Source organism: Vulpes lagopus, chromosome X (assembly GCF_018345385.1).
Source record: "Vulpes lagopus strain Blue_001 chromosome X, ASM1834538v1, whole genome shotgun sequence".
Lineage (NCBI taxonomy): Eukaryota > Metazoa > Chordata > Mammalia > Carnivora > Canidae > Vulpes > Vulpes lagopus.
In genome coordinates, this window is record NC_054848.1 from 43157087 (window position 1) to 43184239 (window position 27153).

A 27153-nucleotide genomic window follows, 5' to 3' on the forward strand; every position below is an offset into this window, starting at 1 on the left:
ACTTTACATGGCAAAGGGAAATTAAGATAGAATATGGAAATAAGATTGTAAACAGCTGGGATCCCTGGGTGGCTCAGTGGTTTGGCGCCTGCCTTTGGCCCCGGGGCACAATCCTGGAGATCCAGGATCGAGTCCTACATCAGGCTCCCAGTGCATGGAGCCTGCTTCTCCCTCTGCCTGTGTCTCTGCCTCTCTCTCTCTCTCACTGTGTGCCTATCATGAATAAATAAAAAAAATTAAAAAAAAATATTGTAAACAGCTAAATTTAAGATAGGGCGATTATGGAGATCCCTTGGTGGCTCAGTGGTTTAGCACCTGCCTTTGGCCCAGGGTGTGATCCTGGGGTCCCTGGATCGGGTCTCACATCAGGCTCCCTGCATGGGGCCTCCCTCTGCCTGTGTCTCTGCTTTTCTGTGTGTGTGTGTCTCTCATGAATAAATAAATAAGATCTTAAAGATAGGGTGATTATCCTGGATTATCCAAGTAGACCAAATATAATTACAAAGGTTCTTAAATGTGGAAGAGGGAGGCAGAGAGTAATTCAGTGTGAGAAAGACTCTACTGGCCATTGCTGGCCTTGGGGGATGGAAGGGACCACAAACCAAGGAATGTGGGCAGATTGTGGAAGTTAGAAGAAGGATTTTTCTACTGGAACCTCTAGAAAGAAACACAGCCCTGTGAACACCTCAATTTTTGTTTTTTTAGTCCAGTGAGTCTCATTTTGGACTTTTGACCTTGAGATCTGTGAGATAATGAATATGTGTTGTTTTAAGCCACTAAGTATGTGGTAATTTATTACGTTGCAATAGGAAACTGTTAAGGATGGATTTCTGAGAAAATTCAAAGCCATATCTCAGGAACACTAAGAACAGCTTCTTAGTGTTTCTGTTATTCAGAAATTCAGTGCATCTGTTGCTGACCTCATGTCTTCAGCCATCTTCTGATAATCATTCACCTATGCAAATATACATCCATTCCTCTGATGCTTCTTACTGACCTACTTTTTGAACATCTAGGCTTCGGTCAATAAGCATAGCCTATATAAAAGGAGGCCCAATGAAGTAAGCAAATTTTACCCGGAAGGTGATTTCAACTCAGTATAAGGAAGAATTTTCCATTAAAACCATTCAAAGACAGATTGAGCTGTATTTGGAGGTTCTATAGCAGGAACTGAACAGTATTTGGGGGAGACATTAAAGAGAAGATTCCTGCTTTGGTTGAAGTGTCGGGTTAGTGTAGATTTTGTTGCTCTTGAATCTAAGAACCTAAGGGATTGAGAGGAAGACGCATTGCTGAGGATTGGGTAGGACCCTTGTGTGTAATGCAGATTGTGTCTACACAAGGTTTCTAGGCAAGACAAAAGTGGATGATGGAATCTAGCTCATACCATTTGTCAAGCTGTACATTCTGGCCGTGGAGCTGCTCTGCCTTGAGGCAGGGGCACCTTTTGCTAATTCATATAAAGGTATAGTTTACTTAATAAAATTTGTGCCTGCAGGGCTGCATTCACCCAAAGAAGTCACTTTTTTCCCTAATATGCACAAAGGTGCCATATAGGCCAGAACTAACACTGGGTCTAGAATTACAGGAGGTGGTTTCTTGGAGTTGGCAAAGCCAAGGCAAGGATAGATAAGAGAAAAAAGGGAAGGAGGATTATACTACTAATGCTTTAATCTCATTCTGGCTTCTCCCTCAGCTCACTTCCAAATGATGCTATTGGTCCTTTCTCCCAATCCGTATCTTCTAATAGCATATCTATTTGGGAAGAGACACTAGTAAATGAATAATAAACAGGTCTCTGTATTTTAGAGGTAAATGACATGATCTCTTTGGGGGAGTTCACTGTATAATGTAGTAGCAAATGGGGAGAGCAAGAACCTAAGTATTGTAGCTCAAGGGAAGAGGGTGTGTTCACTCAAGGTGCTCAAAGAGAAGGCAGAGCATCTCTCTCTGATTTATAAGACTGGTCATCTACCTAAATGTGTAGGGATAGATAATGCCAGCGTCCTCAAAGGCACAGGAGATCTAGCCAGGCACCTAGCTGAAGCAGTTCCCACATTCATAGCTGAGTCTCAGCTGGCCAGGTCTGGTAGTTCTACTGTCCTCAATGCCACAGACCAGGTAGTTCTATCTACTGGATGTGACATTGGGGTGGGATGGTATGGCAGATTCCTGTTTGTGTATTCCTCCAGATGACCTTTGAGATGAGTCACGAGACCCTGTACTTGGCAGTAAAACTGGTGGATCACTACCTTATGGAGGTAATATGCAAGAGGGATAAGCTACAACTCCTTGGTTCCACTGCGTTTCTGATTGCAGCAAAATTTGAGGTGAGTCTGAGTTCACAGAGCCTGGAGAAAATTAATTCGGTTTCTATCCAAGTCCAATATATATGTATGTATGTATATATATGTGTATATATGTACATATATGTGTGCGTGTATCCCATACATGTATCTACACACATACACACACATGCATTTACATTTGCATATATATGCACCTGTGTGTGTGTATAATTACATATATATACCCACAAATAATATTTCCTACCTTTTTTTGTGTCTTTCCTAGCAGAGGCAATGGTTTTGGGTGGCAGTGGTGGTATATTTGTTTCCTGATGACTGCAGGGTTCTTTCATTCTTCTTTGAAGATGTGTGTAGGTGGGCATGCACCTAGTTAAATACATTGTTCTTTGTAAATCTTCCTCCTGATCCACAATTCTCTGCCCACCCTGCATTTCTTTTTCCTTCAACCAACTTCATTTCCACCTAGTGGGATCTTGAACTGCATATATAAGAAAGCAGTTCCAAACCTGGGTGCTGGCAACATTTAAGAGAACACGGCCTCCTACAGATGGTAGTGAGTTCAGATGAAATAGTTATATTTAAAGTATCATATAAAAGAAAGTGGCTTTCTTTCTTTCTTTCTTTCTTTCTTTCTTTCTTTCTTTCTTTCTTTCTTTCTTTCTTCTTTCTTTCTTTCTCTTTCTCTTTCTTTTCTTTTTTTTCTTTTCATGCTTTCATTCTTTTACTCTTTCTAACATTTATCCATTCACCTTAGAGAGAGGAAGAGAGTGGAAGGAGGGGCAGAGGGAGAGCTAGAATCCCGAAGCAGACTCCCCATTGAAAAGGGCTTGATCCCAGGATCCCCAGATCATGACCTGAACTAAAATCAGGAGTTGGCCGCCTAACCGACTGAGCCACCAAGGTACCCTGCTGGCCTTTCTTTCATAACCGTAATCCATCTAATTTCTCTTATTTTCCCCCCTTCCTCAGATGCTAAATGATCTTGCTCAACTGTGATTTTTCCATAGATAGGCTACTGGTATGAAACCTTAGGGTTTAGAAGCAGAGAGGTAGCAACTTTTACTAAATTCAGAGAGCTTTAGAACTGTGGGGGTTTTTTGTGCTCCCTCACTTGCCCCCCCCCATTTTATCCTTAAATTCTTGCCTACCTCCCTTCTTCACTCCCTCACTCACTACCTAGGTCCTTATCTCCCTCCCTCATTCCAGTCCCCCCTCATTTGCTTCTTACTTGTCTCCCTCTCTCCCTCCCTTTCTTGCAGCTCTTGCTTCACTTCCACCCTTGCTCCCTAACTCCATTCTTTTTTCTAGCCTTCTCTCCACCTCTGTCATCCCTCCCTTCATTCTTCCACCCTTGCCTTGTGCACTCATTCACTACAAACTGTTTCCTCCTTGTTGTATCTCCCCCCCACCACTGGTTTTCCCCTCCCTTCCTCCCATCCTTACTCTATCCACTCCTCCTCCTGTGTCTCTGTTCCTGCCACCTCCTTCTACCACCCTCCCTCACTCTATCCCATTCCATCCTCTTCCTCCTACCTCCCCCTCCCTCCTTTACTTCTTTCTTCCCCTTCTCTCTGCCTTTGCTCTCTTCCCTCTGTCCCATCTCTCCTCACTCCCCACCTCAGTCCTTTCATGCTGCACTCCCTTCCCCTCTTTTACTTCCCCCTTCCATCCTCTCCATCCTCCCTTTTCTGTTCATCCTTTCTCTCCTTTCTGCACATGCTCCTTCTCTACTACCTCCCACACTTGCTTCCTAGTACCCTGGCACCATGACTCCCTCTAATTCTAGCTGCCTCCCACCTTCCTTCTCTCATCTCCTTCTTCCCTTGTTTCTTCTCTCCTCCCTCCTTCCCTTGCTTCTTTCCTCACTGTTTCCCTATGGGATTCACTTCCTTCCCTACTAACTTGCTCCCTGGCTCCCCCTCACTGTCTGCTCCCTCCAAGCTCCCCCTCTTGATAGCTCCCTCTCCAGTGTTCACTTCCTCCCACCTGCTATCACTTGCTCCCTTCTATCCTCTTTCCATCTCTCTTTTTCCCTGTCTTCCCTGACTTACTTCCTCCCTCTGTCCCTTCTTCCCTCATAGCCTCCTCCCTCCCTTTCTCCCTTACTCTTCTCTCACTCTCCCTTGCTCCCCTCCTTTGCTGCTTCCCCTCTGGCTCATTTCCTTGCCTGATCACTCACTCCCTGGTTCATTCCTTTCTCTCCTTCCCTCACTCCTTCCTTTTTTCTCTCCTATTTGGTCCTCCTACCTAGGGCCATCCTCATGGCTTATCACGAGGTACTAAGTACTAAGGTACTAAATACTCCATGCCTCAGCTTCATGGGGGTTAAAAAGAAGTTGAGGGTCCTTGGCCAACAGCAGAAGGAGGAGCAGAGTGCAAAGAGGTACTTCTTAGCAAATCTGGGAACCAGAAGTACCCCTGTTCTGGTTATCAGAATGAAGGGCCCCCACTGTTTTTTGGAGAAGGCGTCTTCCCTTCACAGGATTGACAAGTACAGAAACACTTTTGCAAAGGGAAGTATGAAAATGTTATGAGAAGACAAGAGAGGAAGGAACCACTGGTGAGTCAGGCAAAGAAAGGGAGAGTTTTCTTGCCCTAGTGTTGTTGATACGTTGCTGTGTGAACTGGAGCAATTGGCTCCCTCTTTCTGTGCCTCAGTCTTCTTGTCTGCAAAACTAGAGAGTTGGTCTAGTCTGAGATCACAAAATAGAGAGACAGAGAAAGGCATGGGAAGAATGTTGGGGTGGACAGTTAGATGGAGCTGGATAAAAGATTCAGCGGTCTTCCTGCTTACTAGTCTTCTTCCCCAAACCAAGATTCAAACCTGCAGAAGGAAGGGCATATCAATGTGCTTCCCAGATGGGGGTTCTTCTGCCCTTGGCCTGGTCTGGATATTCCCAATGTAGCTCGCAAGCGTATCCTCCCACCCTCTTCAGTCCTCAGTCTCTGCTTAGGCTTTTAGTGCCTGTCTGCCTGTCTCTCACTGCCTGCTACCTCAGTAATGTCCCTTCCCAAACATCCCTATTCATTTCTTAGACTGGGAAACAGAGTGCAAGCTTATTTTCCATCTCTAGCTCTGCTTTCTGTGGCCGTCTTTCCTCCATTCCCCCAGAGTAAGTGTTAGATTTCCTGTTTCAGAATTTCACTCATTAAAAGACTGATCATTGGGATCCCTGGGTGGCTCAGCGGTTTAGAGCCTGCCTTTGGCCGAGGGCGTGATCCTGGAATCCTGGGATCGAGTCCCACATTGGGCTCCCTGCATGGAGCCTGCTTCTCCCTCTGCCTGTGTCTCTCTCTGCCTCTCTCTCTGTGTGTGTGTCTCTTGTGAATAAATAACTAAAATCTAAAAAAAAAAAAAAAGACTGATCATTGTTACCGGTTCCTATGCCATATTATGCCACTTCTAACAGTGTGAAAATCTACCCCCAAAAGTCCTATTCTGTCTCCAGTGGTGCACATGTGGGGAAGATCTCTCCTATGTCTCTGATTTTGTTTTTCAGATGGGCCACTCAAATTAACCAGAATTTTGCTCTCAGAGCTACCCTGAAGGTTTATGCTGGGAAATGTTATTGCCTCCTATCTTTCGCTTCTCTCCCCCACTGCCTTTTATCTCAAGGCAGAGTGGAGTGGCCTTTTGCCTGATTATGACTATCTCTCCTCTCCACCCCTAGGAGCCCTGCCCACCTTGTGTGGATGACTTCCTATATATCTGTGATGATATTTATCAGCGACATGAGATGCTCAGCATGGAAATCAGCATCCTGCAAACTCTTAAATTTGATATCAACATTCCCATTGCCTATCATTTCTTGCGCAGATATGCTAGGGTAAGAGGGAGGAGGCACATCCTTATTCTCCCACTACTGGGTTAGTCCCCTCCATACCCAGAGTGGCTGTGTGAGTGGTAGGAAAGGGGTAAGGGGCAACGTGGGGGCAGGGGAATTTCTTCTTCAATCCAGCTTCCTAGATTGATAATCTTTATGAAGTGTGTATGGGGGAAACAAAATAGAAGATTTTCCTGGTGTGTCTTTAAGTTCTGAGGTGAAGGCAGCATGGAGGGGTGCGTAGAAGATTCTTTGATAGGAAGGGACATGTGGGAAGTTTGGGGGAGATGCTGGTAAAGTTCTCTTCCTTCATCTGAGTATCGGTTACAGGGGAGGTCACTTTATAATTATGTATTCTACAAGTACATGGGTGTACTTTTCTCTATGTATGTGTTATAGGTTATCATTTAAAAAAAAAGATTCAAACAAGAAAAGGAAAATTCCTTTGAAGCATGTGATATTTCTAGAGTGGAGCCACATGCAAAGTTACAGTTGGGCTTTGGCTCTTCAAAGGATCACTTGCAAAGAAAGAGGAGGTGGGGGAGGGTACAGCAAGGACAATGGATAATTTGGTTAAAAACTCTAAAGGTAGGAAATCCTATTGGCCAATTTCAGAATCCCCGGCCTAAAGGTTCTGTGCTTTGGGGGGTGGGGTCCTTAATGGGAATCATGGTAGCTGGAGAGGTAAATTTAGGCCTGAGGTGTGGGATAACTGGAGAGTGTGAGTACAGGGGATCTTCTGATTGGTGCTGCTTTGCTGAATTGATTGCTGAGCCAGTCTTCTTGCTACCTTTAGTGTCTCCATGCCAGCATGAAGACACTGACTTTGTCCCGCTTCATCTGTGAGATGACTCTGCAGGAATACGACTATGTCCAGGAGAGGGCTTCCAAGCTAGCTGCTGGCTCCTTCCTCCTGGCCCTCTACATGATGAAGCTCAGATACTGGGTAAACACTTTTTGGGGGCATGGGGTAGAGATTTAAAAGCACAGAGTCAGCAACCTAAGTGTGGATTGATAGATGAATGAATAAAGATGTGGTACACACACACACACACACACAGAGGAATATTACTTTAGCTGTAAAAAAGAATAAAATCTTACCATTTGTGACAACATGGATGGACCTAGAGGGTATTATACTATGTGAAATATGTTAGAGAAAGGCAAATACTGTTTTATGTCACTTATATGTGGGATATAAAACAAAAAAACAGATTCATAAATATGGAGAACAAACTGGTGAGAAGAGGAGGTAGAGGGATGGGTGAAATAGGTGAAGAGCATTAAAAGGTATAAATTTCTGGTTACAAAGTAAGTATGTCTTGGGGACACAAAGTACAACATAGGTAGTATAGTCAGTAACATTATAATAATGTATGGTGACAGATGTTGACTACACTTATCATGGCGAGCACATTTTCTAATGTATATAAATGCTGAATCACTATGTTATACACCTGAAACTAATGTAGTATTGTATGTTACCAGTACTTCAGTTAAAAGCAAGAAACCACAGGGTAAGTTCAGAAGGAAGGTGTAAAGTTAGGGTCATGGGAAGCTTGGTGATAAAATTGGCATGTACCCATAGTTATAAATTCTTTGACATCTCAATGTGTTAGGAGCCTGGCTGCCTGAAGGGTTTTTACAGCAATGGTTTTTAATAATTTTATTTTTCTTAGTCACAGTAAAGCTGTGTTCCTAAAAAAGCTTACTTGAAAGTCCAGTATCAGAAAACAGATGACTATGGAATAATTCTGGTTGCAGCAGGCAGTGGGATGGGCTGCCTTCTTACCTGACCCCATTCTGCCCCTGCCCCTTGTAGTCCTCCCAGCAAAGTTGCCCCCCCACTCCCCCCAAGAGAGCTCATTGGAACAGAATTTGAGAAACACAGACCCGGAGAACAAAGTTGTGAAAGCAACTGTCCATGTGTATAATGGGCAACTCAGAGGTATAGTATAGTGGTCTTCCCTGAAGAGGAAGGCCCCTAAAGCCTCCTTCCCCAGTGCAAATAAAACTCACTCCAGCCTAGAAATCCAGCAGCCACTACTGTTGGGAAAACCTCTGTGTACCGAGAAAGACTCCTATCAACAGTTGTGTGAACTTGGACAAGTCATACTGAAGTGTCTTGGGACAGGGAAAGCATTCAGTCAATGGCAGTGATGATAATGAAAAGGGAAAAAATGGCTAGCATTTATTCAGTGCTTAGACAGTGATCTAAGCACCCTGTTTATTAACTCATTTAATCTTTATAAGATCAGTACTATTACTGCTACTTTACAAATAAGAAATAACTTCCCATATTTTGCTAATGAGAGGCAGAGCTAGTCTTTGGGGATTAGGAGTAGTGTTTAAATTGTATGCCTATCGTATAATCAGAATTGATGTGGCCACAGCTTTGGAACTCTAGCCCTGGATGCCCCATGCTGTGCCAGGCTTTGATCTTTGGATCCTAGGGAAATGTGATAGGTTCTCAGGGGAACAACTAAAGGACTCAGGGCAGCAAACTACTTGTAGAAATATTTCTGTGTTTTAATACTTGGCATGGTTGTGCCAGACAGTATTGGCTAAGTGTCAGTCCCAATCTGAACCCAGTAGTATGACCCCATAGTCCTCTATACTATATGTGTACTGCTTCTATAGATAAGAAGGGCTTCACAGAGGAGGTGACTTTTGAGTTGGGTCTTTAAAGATGTATAGGAACCTGTAAGAGAAGACATTTTAGGTAGAGGGAATGATAATTGACAAGATGTGAAGGCAATGAGAGGAATGTGATGTATTGGGGGACAGAATGTGACACTTCCTATAGATAAAGCAGAGGGTATATTAATAGGGAGTGGTGAGAGATGAGACCAGTATGGTATAGTGTAGTCAGATTGTGAGAGATCTTTGATGCCGAGTAGAGGGACCTACTTTATATTAAGGCATTGGAAGGTTTTGAGGCAGGGGAGTGGCCTACTTGTCTTTGTGTGTTTTGGAAATAGCACTGGTATAGCAGTATAGGAGGTGAATTAAATGAGAGTTAGTATAAAAGTGGGAACACCAGTGAGTAGGCTTTCATAATACTTAAGATGAAGCACTTGGGGCCTGCTGTGCGGTGACAATGGGGCCATTAATTTATTTGACACACCCAATATAATATGTTACCCCATGTGTTACTCCCCTGCTCAGCCTGCCAAAGATTACCCTTTACCTATGGCAGTGAATTCTAAACAATACCTGGTAGAACACTGGGATTCCTGTAGAAGTGTCTAAGGGGGCATGTAAATGATGAAGGGATCCAAACTGGTGGGCTTGTTAGCTCTCATTCCCAATTTCAGGTAGACATTTGGGCTTGCACTTCCATCATAGACCTTCCCACACGTTCTGTAATTCTCTGTGCGCATGTCTGTCTCCCCCACTACATATTCCTTAAAGGGGAAGGGGCCTTAGTCATCTTTGTATTCACAGCAGCCTATACACACAGGGCTTGGTAATAATAATCCTAGCTAGCATTGTTTGGGTACTTATTTTGTGCTAGGCTCTGTTCTGTGTGCCTTGCATACCTTAACTCATTTAATCCTATGATGCCATTACTATAATTATCCCCATTTGGCATAGAGGGAAACTGGGGCACCAAGAAGTTAATAATGGGCTCAACCCCATGCTGTTGGTGGAGCTAAAATTTGAACCCAAGCCATTTGCCCCTGGAGCCTTTGCTCTCAAACATTCTGCTGTATCACTTCTGCCCCATAATAGGTGCCCTTAAGACTGAATGAGAAAATAAATGCATGGAATGATAACTCTTAGAGCTTGAGAAGAGGAGCTGCCTTCAATTCCTGTTGTCTGTTGACTTGGGATCTTAAGTTTGTTTTGAGGTTTGCCTGGCCATTGGCTCTTGACCTGAGAGTGAGTAAATTACAAAGTCAGTTGTGTTCCTTAGATTATTTAGTGGATTTCAGCTTACATGAATACCTACAACCAGGGCTAATATCCAGCTGGTACTATGGTACCTACATACATATGGGTAGCCATACCATTAGTTTGCAGCTAGAGCCAAGTCTTCTAGGAGGGTGCTCTATACTTGTGCTGTATGTGTTTTTAAAATGCTTGACTTTCTTCTCTGCCTGTACCATGTATAGGAAGAGTTTGGATTTGGGATAGTAGAGATGGAGGAAGGATCTGCTTCCTGTGGTGAAAGTCACTGTTCGTGTTGCTTCTTCCAGGTTCCTGCCCTGGAGTATTACAGTGGCTATAAGACCTCTGATCTTCACCCCTTGGTCAAGCAGCTAAACATCCTGCTGACATTGCATCCTTCCAATAAGCTCAAGACTGTGTATTCCAAGTATTCTCACCAGTAAGTACCAAGCTCCAGTTGAGGATGGGTTTGTGCTCAGCCATGGGGGAGGCACAGACTAGCCTCATGTAAGGAAAAAGAAAGATTCAGTACTGTTCACCTTACTTTCTGCTTTTGGGTTAAACCAAGATAGGAAAACAAGAGCCTTGTGTACCACTTGTTCCATGGAGTCTCTTTTCTTTGGCCTATTTTACACTAAGCACACCCCCCTCTTTCTTTTGCAGGGTCTTCTTCGAAGTCACCAAAATTCCTCCCTTGGACATGTTGAAGCTAGAGGAGATTTTGAACTACTGCTAATTCTGAGGCTGAGGATCTGGCACTCTGGCAGCAACCACCAGGTCCAGTCAGGCATTTAAATAAGCTGTTATTTATTCTCTTTGAATTTCTCTTTTGATCACTTTTCTTTATTTTTACTCTTTTATTTGTCTTTTCTCATATTGATAATCTTATATTTAAGTTTTTTATGAAAGAAAAGAAATTATTATAGTATTTGAGTGAAATGTAATAAAAAAATTAATGTTTGTTGTTAAAATGGTTCCCCTCCCCTCTTATTGTTCAGGAGTTCCATGCATAGCCCAGGGATGTTTTTTACCCTGTGCCTCAAGGATCTAATTTATCCAATTTCCTTCTCTAGTTGAGAGACTTTCTCTTCATGAGAAGAATTGAATTAGGGTGTGAATTGAAGGATGAGTCTGTATAAGGAGGATCCTTTGCGGGGGGGTGGCCTTGGTGCCCAGTTCGAAGAGATAGAACCCTACTGGGCAGACAGGCCTCAGTGTTCAGACCTGGGGCAGCTGGGAGGGTGGGCTAATACCCTTGGTCCGTATATCAGGTTTTTGGCTTTCTTTGTTTCTTCCTGGATGACAAACAGAGAATTAGGATTTTTAACCCCAATATGGCTCTACTTTCATAATTAGGCAGTTTTCTAGAGTCTAAATTTGGAAAGCTGCTTGGAGTAGCATGCCAGAATCTCTTTTGGACCTTATCTTCTGTCAAGAGGAGACATTTCTGAGGCGGGGCAAGATGGTGGAAGAGTAGGGTCCCCAAGTCAACTGTCCCCACCAACCTAGATAACTTTCAAATCATCCTGAAAACCTACGAATATGGCCTGAGATTTAAAGAGAGAAGAGCTGGAATGCTCCAGTGAGAAGAGTTCGCGCTTCTATCAAGGTATGAAGATGGGAAAAAATAAAGAAATAAAAAGCATCCAAGGGGGAGGGCCCCCGCAAGGAGCCAAGCTAAGGCCAGGCAGCGAGATACTCCAGGATGAGAAAGCCCCGTCCCAGAGAAGCAGAAACTTTACCAATCTTCCCGTACGGAAAGGCGTTCGCAGGGAACTCGGGCAGGATCCCAGGAGGGCCAGGGTTGCCCACAGGCTCCCCGGGGCACTAACAGAGGAACTGTGCCCTGGGGGAGAGCTCACCACACACTGCCAGCTGAGCTCCCTAAAGGGCTGGAAAGTGCACCCAGCTGGGCCCCGGGAGCAGCTCAGACTGCGGCTCTGTGTGGAGGGGGCTGTGCGGACCAGGGAGCGGGATTCCAGCAGTGCAGGTCCCAGAGCCCAGGGTGCTTGGGAAAACAGCCAGGATCCAGCGCTCCCCCTGGGACAGGCAGAGGCCAGGAGGACACAGGGCAGCAAGGACACTCCTGCTGCTGGATTTGAATTTCCAGCAGGAAATTGGGGGGCCCCGAGCTGTGCAGATTGGCGGCCCCCACCCCCGGAGCATCCAGGAACCTGTGGACTGGGAGCTGCAGTAGTTACTGTGGAAGCTGACTCCAGAGCTGGAAAGCTACACACTGCCACTGTTGTTCCTCCTGGTGTCACCTTGTACCTGGGACTGAGCAGGGCCGTGAGGGACCAGGTGCCTCACAGGATAAACAGCTCCCACTGAGCCGTTCACCTTGCGGGGGGCTAGGCAGCTCCCCCAGGTGCACACACCTGAGAATCAGCACAGCAGAACCCTCCCCCAGAAGACCAGCTGGAAGGACAGGGGAAAAGCAAGTTCTTGACCAAGCAGCGCTGGAAAGTTCCAGGGGAAGTCAAGGGATTTAGAGTATATAAAATCAGAGGATACCCTCCTTGTTTTTTGTTTTCTGTTTCTTCCCCACCCCTTTTATTCTCTCCTTTTCTCCTTTTTTCAGTACAACATGTTTTTAGACACTCTGCACTGAGCAAAATGAGTAGAAGGAAAAACTCACCATAAAAGAAAGAATCAGAAACAGTCCTCTCTACCACAGAGTTACAAAATTTGGATTACAGTTCAATGTCAGAAAGCCAACTCAGAAGCACAATTATAAAGCTACTGGTGGCTCTAGAAAAAAGCATAAAGGATTCAAGAGACTTCATGACTGCAGAATTTAGATGTAATCAGGCCGAAATTAAAAATCAATTAAATGAGATGCAATCCAACCTGGAGGTCCTAACGATGAGGATTAACAAGGTAGAAGGACAAGTGAGTGACATAGAAGACAAGTTGATGGCAAGGAAGGAAGCTGAGGAAAAAAGAGAAAAACAAAAGACCATGAGGATAGGTTAAGGGAAATAAATGACAGCCCGAGAAGGAAAAATCTATGCTTAAATGGGGTTCCAGAGGGTGACAAAAGGGACAGAGGACCAGAAAGTATATTTGAACAAATCATAGCTGAGAACTTCCCTAACTTGGGGAGGGAAACAGGCATTCAGATCCAGGAGATAGATTCCCCCCCCCCCAAAATCAACCAAAATCGTTCAACACCTCAACATTTAATCGTGAAACTTGCAAATTCCAAAGATAAAGAGAAGATCCTTAAAGGAGCAAGTGACAAGAGATCCATAACCTTTATGGGGAGAAGTATTAGGTTAATAGCAGACTTCTCCACAGAGACCTGGCAGGCCAGAAAGGGATGGCAGGATATATTCAGGGTCATAAATGAGAAGAATATGCAGCCAAGAATACTTTATCCAGCAAGGCTCCCATTCAGAATAGAAAGAGAGATAAAGAGCTTCCAAGATAGACAGAAACTAAAAGAATATGTGACCACCAAACGAGCTCTGCAAAAATCTTTTTTTTTAAATTTTTTATAAATTTATTTTTACTGGTATTCAATTTGCCAACATATAGAATAACACCCAGTCCTCATCCCATCAAGTGCCCCCCTCAGTGCTTGTCACCCAGTCACCCCCACCCACCTCCCCTTCACCACCCCTAGTTCATTTCCCAGAGTTAGGAGTCTCTCATGTTCTGTCTCCCTTACTGATACTTCCCACTCATTTTTTTCTCCTTTCCTCTTCTATTCCCTTTCACTATTATTTATATTCCCCAAATGAATGAGAACATATAATGTTTGTCCTTCTCCGATTGACTTACTTCACTCAGCATAATCCCCTCCAGCTCCATCCACGTCGAAGCAAATGGTGGGTATTTGTCGTTTCTAATGGCTGAGTAATATTCCATTGTATACATAGACCACATTTTCTTTATCCATTCATCTTTCGATGGACACCGAGGCTCCTTCCACAGTTTGGCTGTTGTGGACATTGCTGCTAGAAACATCAGGGTGCAGGTGTCCCGGTGTTTCACTACATCTGTATCTTTGGGGTAAATCCCCAGCAGTGCAATTGCTAGGTCGTAGGGCAGATCTATTTTTAACTTTGAGGAACCTCCACACAGTTTTCCAGAGTGGCTGCACCAGTTCACATTCCCACCAACAGTGCAAGAGGGTTCCCCTTTCTCCACATCCTCTCCAACATTTGTTGTTTCCTGCCTTGTTAATTTTCCCCATTCTCACTGGTGTGAGGTGGTATCTCATTGTGGTTTTGATTTTTATTTCCCTGATGGCAAATGATGCAGAGCATTTTCTCATGTGCTTGTGGGCCATGTTTATGTCTCCCTCTGTGAGATTTCTATTCATGTCTTTTGCCCATTTCATGACTGGATTGTTTGTTTCTTTGCTGTTGAGTTGAATAAGTTCTTTATAGATATTTTTGCTTTTGTTTCTCTTGCCTTCATGTATGTGTCTTGCAGGAAGTTACTGTGGCCAAGTTCAAAAGGTTGTTGCCTGTGTTCTCCTCTAGGATTTTGTTGGAATCTTGTCTCACATTTAGATCTTTCATCCATTTTGAGTTTATCTTTCCGTATGGTGCAAGAGAGTGGTCTCGTTTCAATCTTCTGCATGTGGATGTTTAATTTTCCCAGCAACATTTATTGAAGAGACTTTTTTCCAGTAGATAGTCTTTCCTCTTTGTCAAATATTAGTTAACCATAAAGTTGAGGGTCCACTTCTGGATTCTTCTTACCACACTGTCTTGATGACCACAGCTTTGTAGTACAACCTGAAATCTGGCATTGTGATGCCCCCAGATATGCTTTTTCTTTTACTATTCCCCTGGCTATTCGGGGTCGTTTCTGATTCCACACAAATCGTAAAATAATTTGTTCCAACTCTCTGAAGAATGTCCATGGTACTTTGATAGGGATTGCATTATTTATTCATAGACACACACACACACACACACACACACACAGAGAGAGAGAGAGAGAGAGAGAGAGAGAGAGAGAGGCAGAGACACAGAGGGAGAAGCAGGCTCCATGCAGGGAGCCCGACGTGGGACTCGATCCAGGGTCTCCAGGATCATGACCTGGGCTGCAGGCAGCGCTAAACCACTGAGCCACCAGGACTGCCCTAGGGATTGCATTAAACATGTAAATTGCCTTGGGTATCACTGACATTTTCACAATATTAATTCTTCCAATCCATGAGCATCGAATATTTTTGCGTCTCTTTGTGTCTTCCTCAATTTCTTTCAGAAGTGTTCTGTAGTTTTTAGGGTATAGATCCTTTACCTCTTTGGTTAAGTTTATTCCTAGGTCTCTTATGCTTTTCGGTGCAATTGTAAATGGGATTGACTCCTTAGTTTCTCTTTCTTCAGTCTCATTGTTGGTGTATAGAAATGCCACTGACCTCTGGGCATTGATTTTTGTATCCTGCCACACTGCCAAATTGCTGTAGGAGTTCTAACAATCTTGGGGTGGAGTCTTTTGGGTTTTCTTTTTTTTATTATTATTTTCTTAATAAATTAATTTTTATTGGTGTTCAATTTACCAACATACAGAAAAACACCCAGTGCTCATCCCGTCAAGTGTCCCCCTCAGTGCCCGTCACCCATTCCCCCCCCACCCCCGCCCTCCTCCCCTTCCACCACCCCTAGTTCGTTTCCCAGAGTTAGGAGTCTTTATGTTCTGTCTCCCTTTCTGATATTTCCCACACATTTCTTCTCCCTTCCCTTATATTCCCTTTCACTATTATTTATAATCCCCAAATGAGTGAGAACATACACTGTTTGTCCTTCTCCAATTGACTTATTTCACTCAGCATAATACCCTCCAGTTCCATCCACGTTGAAGCAAATGGTGGGTATTTGTCATTTCTAATGGCTGAGTAATATTCCATTGTATACATAAACCACATCTTCATATTCCATTCATCTTTTGATGGACACCGAGGCTCCTTCCACAGTTTGGCTATTGTGGACATTGCTGCTATAAACATCGGGGTGCAGGTGTCCCGGCATTTCATTGCATCTGAATCTTTGGGGTAAATCCCCAACAGTGCAATTGCTGGGTCGTAGGGCAAGTCTATTTTTAACTCTTTGAGGAACCTCCACACAGTTATCCAGAGTGGCTGCACCAGTTCACATTCCCACCAACAGTGTAAGAGGGTTCCCTTTTCTCCGCATCCTCTCCAACATTTGCTGTTTCCTGCCTTGTTAATTTTCCCCATTCTCACTGGTGTGAGGTGGTATCTCATTGTGGTTTTGATTTGTATTTCCCTGATGGCAAGTGATGCAGAGCATTTTTTCATGTGCCTGTTGGCCATGTCCATGTCTTCCTCTGTGAGATTTCTCTTCATGTCTTTTGCCCATTTCATGATTGGATTGTTTGTTTCTTTGGTGTTGAGTTTAATAAGTTCTTTAGAGATTTTGGAAACTAGCCCTTAATCTGATATGTCATTTTCAAATATCTTCTCCCATTCTGTAGGTTGTCTTTTAGTTTTGTTGACTGTATCCTTTGCTGTGCAAAAGCTTCTTATCTTGATGAAGTCCCAATAGTTCATTTTTGCTTTTGTTTCTTTTGCCTTTGTGGATCTTGCAAGAAGTTACTGTGGCTGAGTTCAAAAAGGGTGTTGCCTGTGTTCTCCTGTAGGATTTTAATGGAATCTTGTCTCACATTTAGATCTCTCATCCATTTTGAGTTTATCTTTGTGTATGGTGAAAGAGAGTGGTCCAGTTTCATTCTTCTGCATGTGGATGTCCAATTTTCCCAACACCATTTATTGAAGAGACTGTCTTTCTTCCAATGGATAGTCTTTCCTCCTTTATCGAATATTAGTTGACCATACAGTTCAGGGTCCACTTCTGGGTTCTCTATTCTGTTCCACTGATCTATGTGTCTGTTTTTGTGCCAGTACCACACTGTCTTGATGACCACAGCTTTGTAGTACAACCTGAAATTTGGCATTGTGATGCCCCCAGCTATGGTTTTCTTTTTTAAAATTCCCCTGGCTATTCGGGGTCTTTTCTGATTCCACACAAATCTTAAAATAATTTGTTCTAACTCTCTGAAGAAAGTCCATGGTATTTTAATAGGGATTGCATTAAATGTGTAAATTGCCCTGGGTAACATTGACATTTTCAAATATTAATTCTGCCACTCCATGAACACGGAATATTTTTCCATCTCTTTGTGTCTTCCTCAATTTCTTTCAGAAGTACTCTATAGTTTTTGGGGTATAGATCCTTTACCTCTTTGGTTAGGTTTATTCCTAGGTATCTTATACTTTTGGGTGCAATTGTAAATGGGATTGACTCCTTAATTTCTCTTTCTTCAGTCTCATTGCTAGTGTATAGAAATGCCATTGATTTCTGGGCATTGATTTTGTATCCTGCCACGTTACCAAATTGCTGTATGAGTTCTAGCAATCTTGGGGTGGAGGCTTTTGGGTTTTCTATGTAGAGTATCATGTCATCGGCGAGGAGTGAGAGTTTGACTTCTTCTTTGCCAATTTGAATGCCTTTAATGTCTTTTTGTTGTCTGATTGCTGAGGCTAGGACTTCCAGAACTATGTTGAGTAGCAGTGGTGAGAGTGGACATCCCTGTCTTGTTCCTGATCTTAGGGGAAAGGCTCCCAGTGCTTCCCCATTGAGAATGATATTTGCTGTGGGCTTTTCATAGATGGCTTTTAAGATGTCGAGGAAAGTTCCCTCTATCCCAACACTCTGAAGTGTTTTGATCAGGAATGGATGCTGTATTTTGTCAAATGCTTTCTCTGCATCCAATGAGAGGATCATATGGTTCTTGGTTGTTCTCTTGCTGATATGATGAATCACATTGACTGTTTTACGAGTGTTGAACCAGCCTTGTGTCCCAGGGATAAATCCTACTTGGTCATGGTGAATAATTTTCTTAATGTGTTGTTGGATCCTATTGGCTAGTATCTTGTTGAGAATTTTTGCATCCATGTTCATCAGGGATATTGGTCTGTAATTCTCCTTTTTGGTGGGGTCTTTGTCTGGTTTCGGAATTAAGGTGATGCTGGCCTCATAGAACAAATTTGGAAGTACTCCATCTCTTTCTATCTTTCCAAACAGCTTTAGTAGAATAGGTATGATTTCTTCTTTAAACGTTTGATAGAATTCCCCTGGGAAGCCATCTGGCCCTTGACTCTTGTGTCTCGGGAGGTTTTTGAGGACTGCTTCAATTTCCTCCCTGGTTATTGGCCTGTTCAGGTTTTCTATTTCTTCCTGCTCCAGTTTTGGTAGTTTGTGGCTTTCCAGGATTGCTTCCATTTCTTCTAGATTTCCTAATTTATTGGCATACAGCTGTTCATAATATGTTTTTAGAATCGTTTGTATTTCCTTGGTGTTGGTAGTGATCTCTCCTTTCTCATTCATGATTTTATTCATTTGAGTCTTCTCTCTCTTCTTATTAATAAGGTTCGCTAATGGTTTATCTATCTTATTAATTCTTTCAAAGAACCAACTCCTGGTTCTGTTGATCTGTTCCACAGTTCTTCTGGTCTCGATATCATTTAGTTCTGCTCGAATTTTAATTAACTGTCTTCTTCTGCTGGGGGTGGGGTCCATTTGTTGCTTTTTCTCTAGTTCCTTTATGTATAAGGTGAGCTTTTGAATTTGAGTTCTTTCCAGTTTTTGAATGGATGCTTGTATTGCGATGTATTTCCCCCTCAGGATTGCTTTTGCTGCGTCCCAAAGATTTTGAACGGTTGTATCTTCATTCTCATTAGTTTCCATGAATCTTCTCAATTCTTCCTTAATTTCCTGGTTGACCTTTTCATCTTTTAGCAGGATGGTCCTTAACCTCCATGTGTTTGTGGTCCTTCCAAACTTCTTGTTGTGATTAAGTTCTAATTTCAAGGCATTATGGTCTGAGAATATACAGGAGACTATCCCGATCTTTTGGTATCGGTTCAGACCCGATTTGTGACCCAGTATGTGGTCTATTCTGGAGAAAGTTCCATGTGCACTTGAGAAGAATGTGTATTCAGTCGAGTTTGGATGTAAAGTTCTGTAGATATCTGTGAAATCCATCTGGTCCAGTGTATCATTTAAAGCTCTCGTTTCTTTGGAGATGTTGTGCTTAGAAGGCCTATCGAGGGTAGAAAGAGCTAGATTGAAGTCACCAAGTATAAGTGTATTATTATCTAAGTATTTCTTCACTTTGGTTATTAATCGGTTTAAATATTTGGCAGCTCCCACATTCGGGGCATATATATTGAGGATTGTTAAGTCCTCTTGTTGGATAGATCCTTTGAGTATGAGATAGTGTCCCTCTTCATCTCTCACTATAGTCTTCGGGGTAAATTTTAATTTATCTGATATGAGGATGGCTACCCCTGCTTTCTTTTGAGGACCATTTGAATGGTAAATGGTTCTCCAACCTTTTATTTTCAGGTTGTAGGTGTCCTTCTGTCTAAAATGAGTCTCTTGTAGACAGCAAATAGATGGGTCCTGCTTTTTTATCCAGTCTGAAACCCTGCGCCTTTTGATGGGGTCATTAAGCCCGTTCACGTTCAGAGTTACTATTGATAGATATGAGTTTAGTGTCATCATATCTATTCAGTCCTTGTTTTTGTGGATTGTTCCACTGAACTTCTTCTTAAAGGGGAATTTTAAGAGTCCCCTTTAAAATTTCTTGCAGAGCTGGTTTGGAGGTCAAATATTCTTTCAGTTCCTGCCTGTCTTGGAAGCTCTTTATCTCTCCTTCCATTTTGAATGAGAGCCTTGCTGGAGAGAGTATTCTTGGTTGCATGTTCTTCTCATTTAGGACCCTGAATATATCCTGCCAGCCCTTTCTGGCCTGCCAGGTCTCTGTGGAGAGGTCTGCTGTTACCCTAATATTCCTCCCCATAAAAGTCAGGGACTTTTTGTCTCTTGCTGCTTTAAGGATCTTCTCTTTATCTTTGGAATTTGCAAGCTTCACTATTAAATGTCGAGGTGTTTATCGGGTTTTGTTGATTTTAGGGGGGGATCTCTCTATTTCCTGGATCTGAATGCCTGTTTCCCTTCCCAGATTCGGAAAGTTTTCAGCTAGGATTTGTTCAAATACATATTCTGGCCCTCTGTCCCTTTCGGCGCCCTCGGGCACCCCAATTAAACGTACGTTTTTCTTCCACAGGCTGTCATTTATTTCCCTTAATCCATCCTCATGGTCTTTTAATTGCCTGTCTCTTTTTTCCTCAGTTTCCCTCTTTGCCATCAACTTGTCTTCTATGTCACTCACTCGTTTTTCTACCTCGTCAAGCCTCGTCGTTAGGACTTCTAGCTTGGATTGTATCTCATTTAATTGATATTTAATTTCTGCCTGATTGGATCTAAATTCTGCAGTCATGAAGTCTCTTGAGTCCTTTATGGTTTTTTCTGGAGCCACCAGTAGCTGTATAATAGTGCTTCTGAATTGGCTTTCTGACATTGAATTGTAATCCATATTTTGTAACTCTGTGGGAGAGAGGGCTGTTTCTGATTCTTTTTTTTGAGGTGAGGTTTTCCTTCTAGTCATTTTGCTCAGTGCAGAGTGGCCAAAAACAGGTTGTATTGGGAAAAGGAGAAAAAGAGAGAGAAGGAAAGAAAAGAGAAACAGAAAAAAGAGAAAGTAGAAAAAAAGGGGGGGAAAAGAGAAGAAAAAGAGAAAGAAAAAGAAAGAAAGGAGAAAAAAAAGGGTGGGGTGGGGGAAGCAATCCGAAATCAAGAAGAAAGAAAAAAAAGCACAAAACAAAACAAAAACAAAAACAAAAACAAAAACAAAAAAAAAAAACAGAAAAAACACAGGGGAGTATCTTCTGATTCTGTATACTTTAAGTCCCTTGACTTTCCCTGGAACTGGTCCGTCTCCTTGTTCTTCTGGGGGAGGGGCCTGCTGTGCTGATTCTCAGGTGTTAGCACTTGGGGGAGCTGCTCTGCCCCTGCCTGGTGCAGGGCTCAGTGGGGGTTGTTCACCCCGTGAGGCCCTGGGAGGAAGCCACAGTGGCCGGGGCAGCTCTGGGACCCTGGATTCAGCTCCCGCAGTAACTCCGGGGCTCTCCGTCTGCAGGGCCTGGAGGCTCCGGGGCGGGGCCGCTGATCTGCTCAGTTCCAGGCAGGAGCGTCCTTGCTGTCCTGGGCCCTCCCGGCCTCTGCCTGTCCCGGGGGAGGCCGGATCCTGGGCTGTGTCCCGGCGCCCTGTGCTCCGGAGCCTGCGCTGTTGGATTCACGCTCCCGGCGGTGCAGCCCCCTCCGCGGAGCCGCCGCCCGAGCCCCTCCGAGCTGCTCCGGGTCCCACCGAGCGCTGCAGCCCTTAGGGAGCTCGGCGCACTCTCCGGGGCGCAGTTCCTCTGTTACTGACCCAGGGAGCCCGAGGGCATCCCCGCCCTCCTGGGTCCTGCTCCAACTCCCTGCGGGCCCCTTTCCACCCGGGAAGGTTGGTGCAGCTCCTGCTCCTCCGGGACGGGGCTCTCCTGTCCTGGGGACACTCGCCCCGGCCTCAGCCCGGCTCCTCGGGGCCCCTCCCCCTTGGAGGACTTTTGTTTCTTTATTTCTTTTTCCCCGTCTTCCTACCTTGATAGAAGCATGAACTCTTCTCACTGTAGCATTCCAGCTGGTCTCTCTTTAAATCTCAGGCCGAATTCGTAGATTTTCAGGATGATTTGAATGTTTTCTAGGTAATTTGTTGAGGACAAGTGACTTGGAGACCCTACTCTGACGCCATCTTGCCCCTCCCCCCCTGTTGTCTGATTGCTGAGGCGAGGACTTCCAGTACTATGTTGAATAGCAGTGGTGAGAGTGGACATCCCTGTCTTGTTCCTGATCTTAGGGGAAAGGCTCCCAGTGCTTCCCCATTGAGAATGATATTTGCTGTGGGCTTTTCGTAGATGGCTTTTAAGATGTCGAGGAAAGTTCCCTCTATCCCAACACTCTGAAGTGTTTTGATCAGGAATGGATGCTGTATTTTGTCAAATGCTTTCTCTGCATCTAATGAGAGGATCATATGCTTCTTGGTTTTTATCTTGCTGATATGATGAATCACATTGATTATTTTATGAGTGTTGAACCAGCCTTGTGTCCCAGGGATAAATCCTACTTGGTCATGGTGAACAATTTTCTTAATGTGTTGTTGGATCCTATTGCCTAGTATCTTGTTGAGAATTTTTGCATCTGTGTTCATCAGGGATATTGGTCTGTAATTCTCCTTTTTGGTGGGGTCTTTGTCTGGTTTCGGAATTAAGGTGATGCTGGCCTCATAGAACGAATTTGGAAGTACTCCATCTCTTTCTATCTTTCCAAACAGCTTTAGTAGAATAGGTATGGTTTCTTCTTTAAACGTTAGATAGAATTCCCCTGGGAAGCCATCTGGCCCTGGACTCTTGTGTCTTGGGAGGTTTTTGATGACTGCTTCAATGTCCTCCCTGGTTATTGGCCTGTTCAGGTTTTCTATTTCTTCCTGTTCCAGTTTTGGTACTTTGTGGCTTTCCAGGAATGCGTCCATTTCTTCTAGATTTCCTAATTTATTGGCGTATTGCTGTTCATAATATGTTTCCAAATCTTTTGTATTTCCTTGGTATTGGTAGTGATCTCTCCTTTCTCATTCATGATTTTATTCATTTGAGTCTTCTCTCTCTTCTTTTTAATAAGGTTGGCTAATGGTTTATATATCTTATTAATTCTTTCAAAGAACCAACTCCTGGTTCTGTTGATCTGTTCCACAGTTCTTTTGGTCTCGATTTCATTTAGTTCTGCTCGAATTTTAATTAACTGTCTTCTTCTGCTGGGGGTGGGGTCCATTTGCTTCTTCTTCTCCAGTTCCTTTATGTGTAAGGTGAGCTTTTGTATTTGAGTTCTTTCCAGTTTTTGAATGGATGCTTGTATTGCAATGTATTTCCCCTTCAGGACTGCTTTTGCTGCATCCCAAACATTTTTTTTGTTTGTTTTTTAAAAAAATTTTTATTTTCCAGTTTTACTGAGATACAATCAATGTATAACATTGTATAAGGTTAGGATATGCAACATAATGATTGGATACATGTATTTACTGTAAAAATGATCCCCACACTAGGTTTATTTAACATCTATCCCCTTGCATATTTCAGCTTTTTTTATTGTTGAGAAAAGAACTTTTAAGATCTACTCCCTTAGTAACTTTCAAATAATACAATACAGTATTAATAATTATAGTCACCATGCAGTACATGGTATCTTCATGGCTTACTTATTTTATAACCGGAAGTATGTGCCTTTTGATCCCCTCTATCTATTTTGTCCACCTCCCGAAATCACTACCTTTGGCAACCACCAATCTATTCTCCATTTCTAGGAGTTCAGGGTTTTTTTAGATTCCACATAGAAGTGAGATCATACAGCATCTGTCTTTCTCTGAGTTTTTTTTTTTAATTAATTTTTATTGGTGTTCAATTTACCAACATACAGAAAAACACCCAGTGCCCATCCCGTCAAGTGTCTACTCAGCAATTAGAAACGACAAATACCCACCATTTGCTTCAACGTGGATGGAACTGGAGGGTATTATGCTGAGTGCATCCCAAACATTTTGAACGGTTGTATCTTCATTCTCATTAGTTTCCATGAATCTTTTTACTTCTTCCTTAATTTCCTGGTTGACCTTTTCATCTTTTAGCAGGATGGTCCTTAACCTCCACGTGTTTGTGGTCCCTCGAAATTCTTGTTGTGATTAAGTTCTAATTTCAAGGCATTATGGTCTGAGAATATACAGGGGACTATCCCGATCTTTTAGTATCGGTTCAGACCTGATTTGTGACCCAGTATGTGGTCTATTCTGGAGAAAGTTCCATGTGCACTTGAGAAGAATCTGTATTCAGTCGAGTTTGGATGTAAAGTTCTGTAGATATCTGTGAAATCCATCTGGTCCAGTGTATCATTTAAAGCTCTCATTTCTTTGGAGATGTTGTGCTTAGAAGACCTATCGAGGGTAGAAAGAGCTAGATTGAAGTCACCAAGTATAAGTGTATTATTATCTAAGTATTTCTTCACTTTGGTTATTAATCGGTTTAAATATTTGGCAGCTCCCACATTCGAGGCATATATATTGAGGATTGTTAAGTCCTCTTGTTGGATATATCTTTTGAGTATGAGATAGTGTTCCTCTTCATCTCTCACTATAGTCTTCGGGGTAAATTTTAATTTATCTGATATGAGGATGGCTACCCCTGCTTTCTTTTGAGGACCATTTGAATGGTAAATGGTTCTCCAAACTTTTATTTTCAGGTTGTAGGTGTCCTTCTGTCTAAAATGAGTCTCTTGTAGACAGCAAATAGATGGGTCCTGCTTTTTTATCCAGTCTGAAACCCTGCGCCTTTTGATTGGGGTCATTAAGCCCGTTCACGTTCAGAGTTACTATTGACAGATATGAGTTTAGTGTCACCATGATATCTATTCAGTCATTGTTTTTGTGGATTGTTCTACTGAACTCCTTAAAGGGGAATTTTAAGAGTCCCCCCTAAAATTTCTTGCAGAGCTGGTTTGGAGGTCACATATTCTTTCAGTTCCTGCCTGTCTTGGAAGCTCTTTATGTTTCCTTCCATTTTGAATGAGAGCCTTGCTGGATAAAGTATTCTTGGTTGCATGTTCTTCTCATTTAGGACCCTGAATATATCCTGCCAGCCCTTTCTGGCCTGCCAGGTCTCTGTGGAGAGGTCTGCTGTTACCCTAATATTCCTCCCCATAAAAGTCAGGGACTTTTTTTCTCTTGCTGCTTTAAGGATCTTCTCTTTATCTTTGGAATTTGCAAGCTTCACTATTAAATGTCGAGGTGTTGAGCGGTTTTTATTGATTTTAGGGGGGGATCTCTCTATTTCCTGGATCTGAATGCCTGCTTCCCTTCCCAGATTAGGAAAGTTTTCAGCTAGGATTTGTTCAAATACATATTCTGGCCCTCTGTCCCTTTTGGCGCCCTCGGGCACCCCAATTAAACGTAGGTTTTTCTTCCTCAGGCTGTCATTTATTTCCCTTAATCTATCCGTATGGTCTTTCAATTTTCTGTCTCTTTTTTCCTCAGTTTCCCTCTTTGCCATCAGTTTGTCTTCTATGTCACTCACTTGTTCTTCCACCTCATTAACCCTCGTCGTTAAGACTTCTAGTTTGGATTGCATCTCATTCAATTGATTTTTAATTTCTGCCTGATTGGATCTAAATTCTGCAGTCATGAAGTCTCTTGAGTCCTTTAGAGCCACCGGTAGCTGTATAATAGTGCTTCTGATTTGGCTTTCTGACATTGAATTGTAATCCAGATTTTGTAACTCTGTGGGAGAGAGGACTGTTTGTGATTCTTTTTTTTTGAGGTGAGGTTTTCCTTCTAGTCATTTTGCTCAGTGCAGAGTGGCCAAAAACAAGTTGTATTGGGAAAAGGAGAAAAAGAGAGAGAAGGAAAGAAAAGAGAGAAAGAAAAATGAGAAAGAAGAAAAAAGGGAAAAGAGAGAAGAAAAGGAGAAAGAAAAAGAAAGGAGAAAAAAAACCCCTGGTGGGGTTGGGGAAGCAATCAGAAATCAAAAACAAACAAAGAAAGAAAAACACAAAACAAAACAAAACAAAACAAACAAACAAAAAAACACGGGGGAGTATCTTCTGATTCTGTATATTTTGAGTCCCTTGAGTTCCCCTGGAACTGGTCCGTCTAGCTGGTCTTCTGGGGGAGGGGCCTGTTTGCTGATTTTCAGGTGTTAGCACTTGGGGGAGCTGCTCTGCCCCTGCCTGGCGCAGGGCTCAGTGGGAGTTGTTTACCCCATGAGGCCCCAGGAGGAACAGCCACAGTGGCAGCGGCCAGCTCTAGATTCCTGGAATCAGCTCCCACAGTAACTCCGGAGCTCTCCGTCTGCAGGGCCTGGAGGCTCCGGGGCGGGCCTGCTGATCTGCTCAGCTCGGGGCAGGAGCCTCCTTGCTGTCCTGGGCCCTCCCGGTCTCTGCCTGTCCCAGGGGGAGGCCGGATCCTGGGCTGTGTCCCGGCGCCCTGGGCTCCCGGGCCTGCGCTGTTGGATTCGTGCTCCCGCCCCGCAGCCCCCTCCGTGGAGCCGCCGCCCGAGCCTCTCCGCCTGCTCCGGGTCCCGCCGTGCGCGCTGAAGCCCTTCGGGAGCTCGGGGCACTCTCCTGCCCGCGCCGCAGGTGCCTGTTAGTGTCCCAGGGAGCCAGAGGGCATCCCCGCCCTCCTGGGTCCTGCTCTAACTCCCTGCTGGCCCCTTTCCGCCCGGGAAGGTTGGTGCAGCTCCTGCTCCTCCAGGACGGGGCTCTCCTGACCTGGGGACACTCTCTCTGGCCTCAGCCCGGCTCCTCGCGGGGCCCCTCCCCCTTGGAGGCCTTTTGTTTCTTTATTTCTTTTTCCCCCGTCTTCCTACCTTGATAGAAGCGCGAACTCTTCTCACTATAGTGTTTCTGCTGTTCACTCTTTAAATCTCAGGCCGAATTCGTAGATTTTCAGGATGATTTGAAGGTTATGTAGGTAATTTGTTGGGGACAGATGATTTGGGGACCCTACTCTTCCGCCATCTTGCCTAAACCCCCTTGGGTTTTCTAAGTACAGTATCACGTCATCTGTGAAGAGAGAGAGTTTGACTTCTTCTTTACAATTTGAATGCCTTTTTTTCCTTTTTGTTGTCTGATTGTGAGGCTAGGACTTCTAGTCCTATGTGAATAGCAGTGGTGAGAGTGGACATCCCTGTCATGTTCCTGATCTTAGGGGAGACTCCCAGGGTTTCCCCATTGGGAATGATATTTGCTGTGGGCTTTTCATAGATGGCTTTTAAGATGCTGAGGAATATTCCCTCTATCCCTACACTCTGAAGAGTTTTGGTCAGGAATGGATGCTGTATTTTGTCAAATGCTTTCTCTGCATCTATTGAGAGGGTCATATGGTTTTTGTTTTTTCTCTTGTTGATATGATCAATCACACTGATTGCTTTATGAGTGTTGAACCAGCCTTGCATCCCAGGAATAAATCCTACTTGGTCATGATGAATAATCCTCTTAATGTATTGTTGGATCCTATTGGCTAGTATCTTGTTGAGAATTTTTGCATCTGTGTTCATCAGGGATATTGGTCTATAATTCTTCTTTTTGGTGGGGTCTTTGTCTGGTTTTGGAATTAAGGTGATGCTGGCCTCATAAAATGAGTTTGGAAATATTCCATGCCTT

General features: G+C 43.5%; 1 protein-coding gene across 2 annotated transcripts in view; it reads left to right on the plus strand.

Annotated features, from left to right (window-relative positions):
- The window catches only part of CCNB3 (cyclin B3), a 110402-nt gene that overhangs the window by 66162 nt on the left and 17087 nt on the right, over nt 1-27153 (plus strand). The window contains exons 8-12 of one of the 2 annotated variants that reach the window (XR_005985679.1): nt 2193-2330; nt 5981-6136; nt 6930-7079; nt 10336-10466; nt 10691-10804. Coding sequence is in view for 1 of the 2 variants with exons in the window: in XM_041741211.1 (XP_041597145.1) it covers nt 2193-2330; nt 5981-6136; nt 6930-7079; nt 10336-10466; nt 10691-10763 (648 nt within the window). In the remaining variant the exon portion in view is untranslated. Of the gene's footprint in view, nt 1-2192; nt 2331-5980; nt 6137-6929; nt 7080-10335; nt 10467-10690; nt 10849-27153 lie in introns of those variants that run through there. The other variant, XM_041741211.1, reaches the window with a different exon arrangement.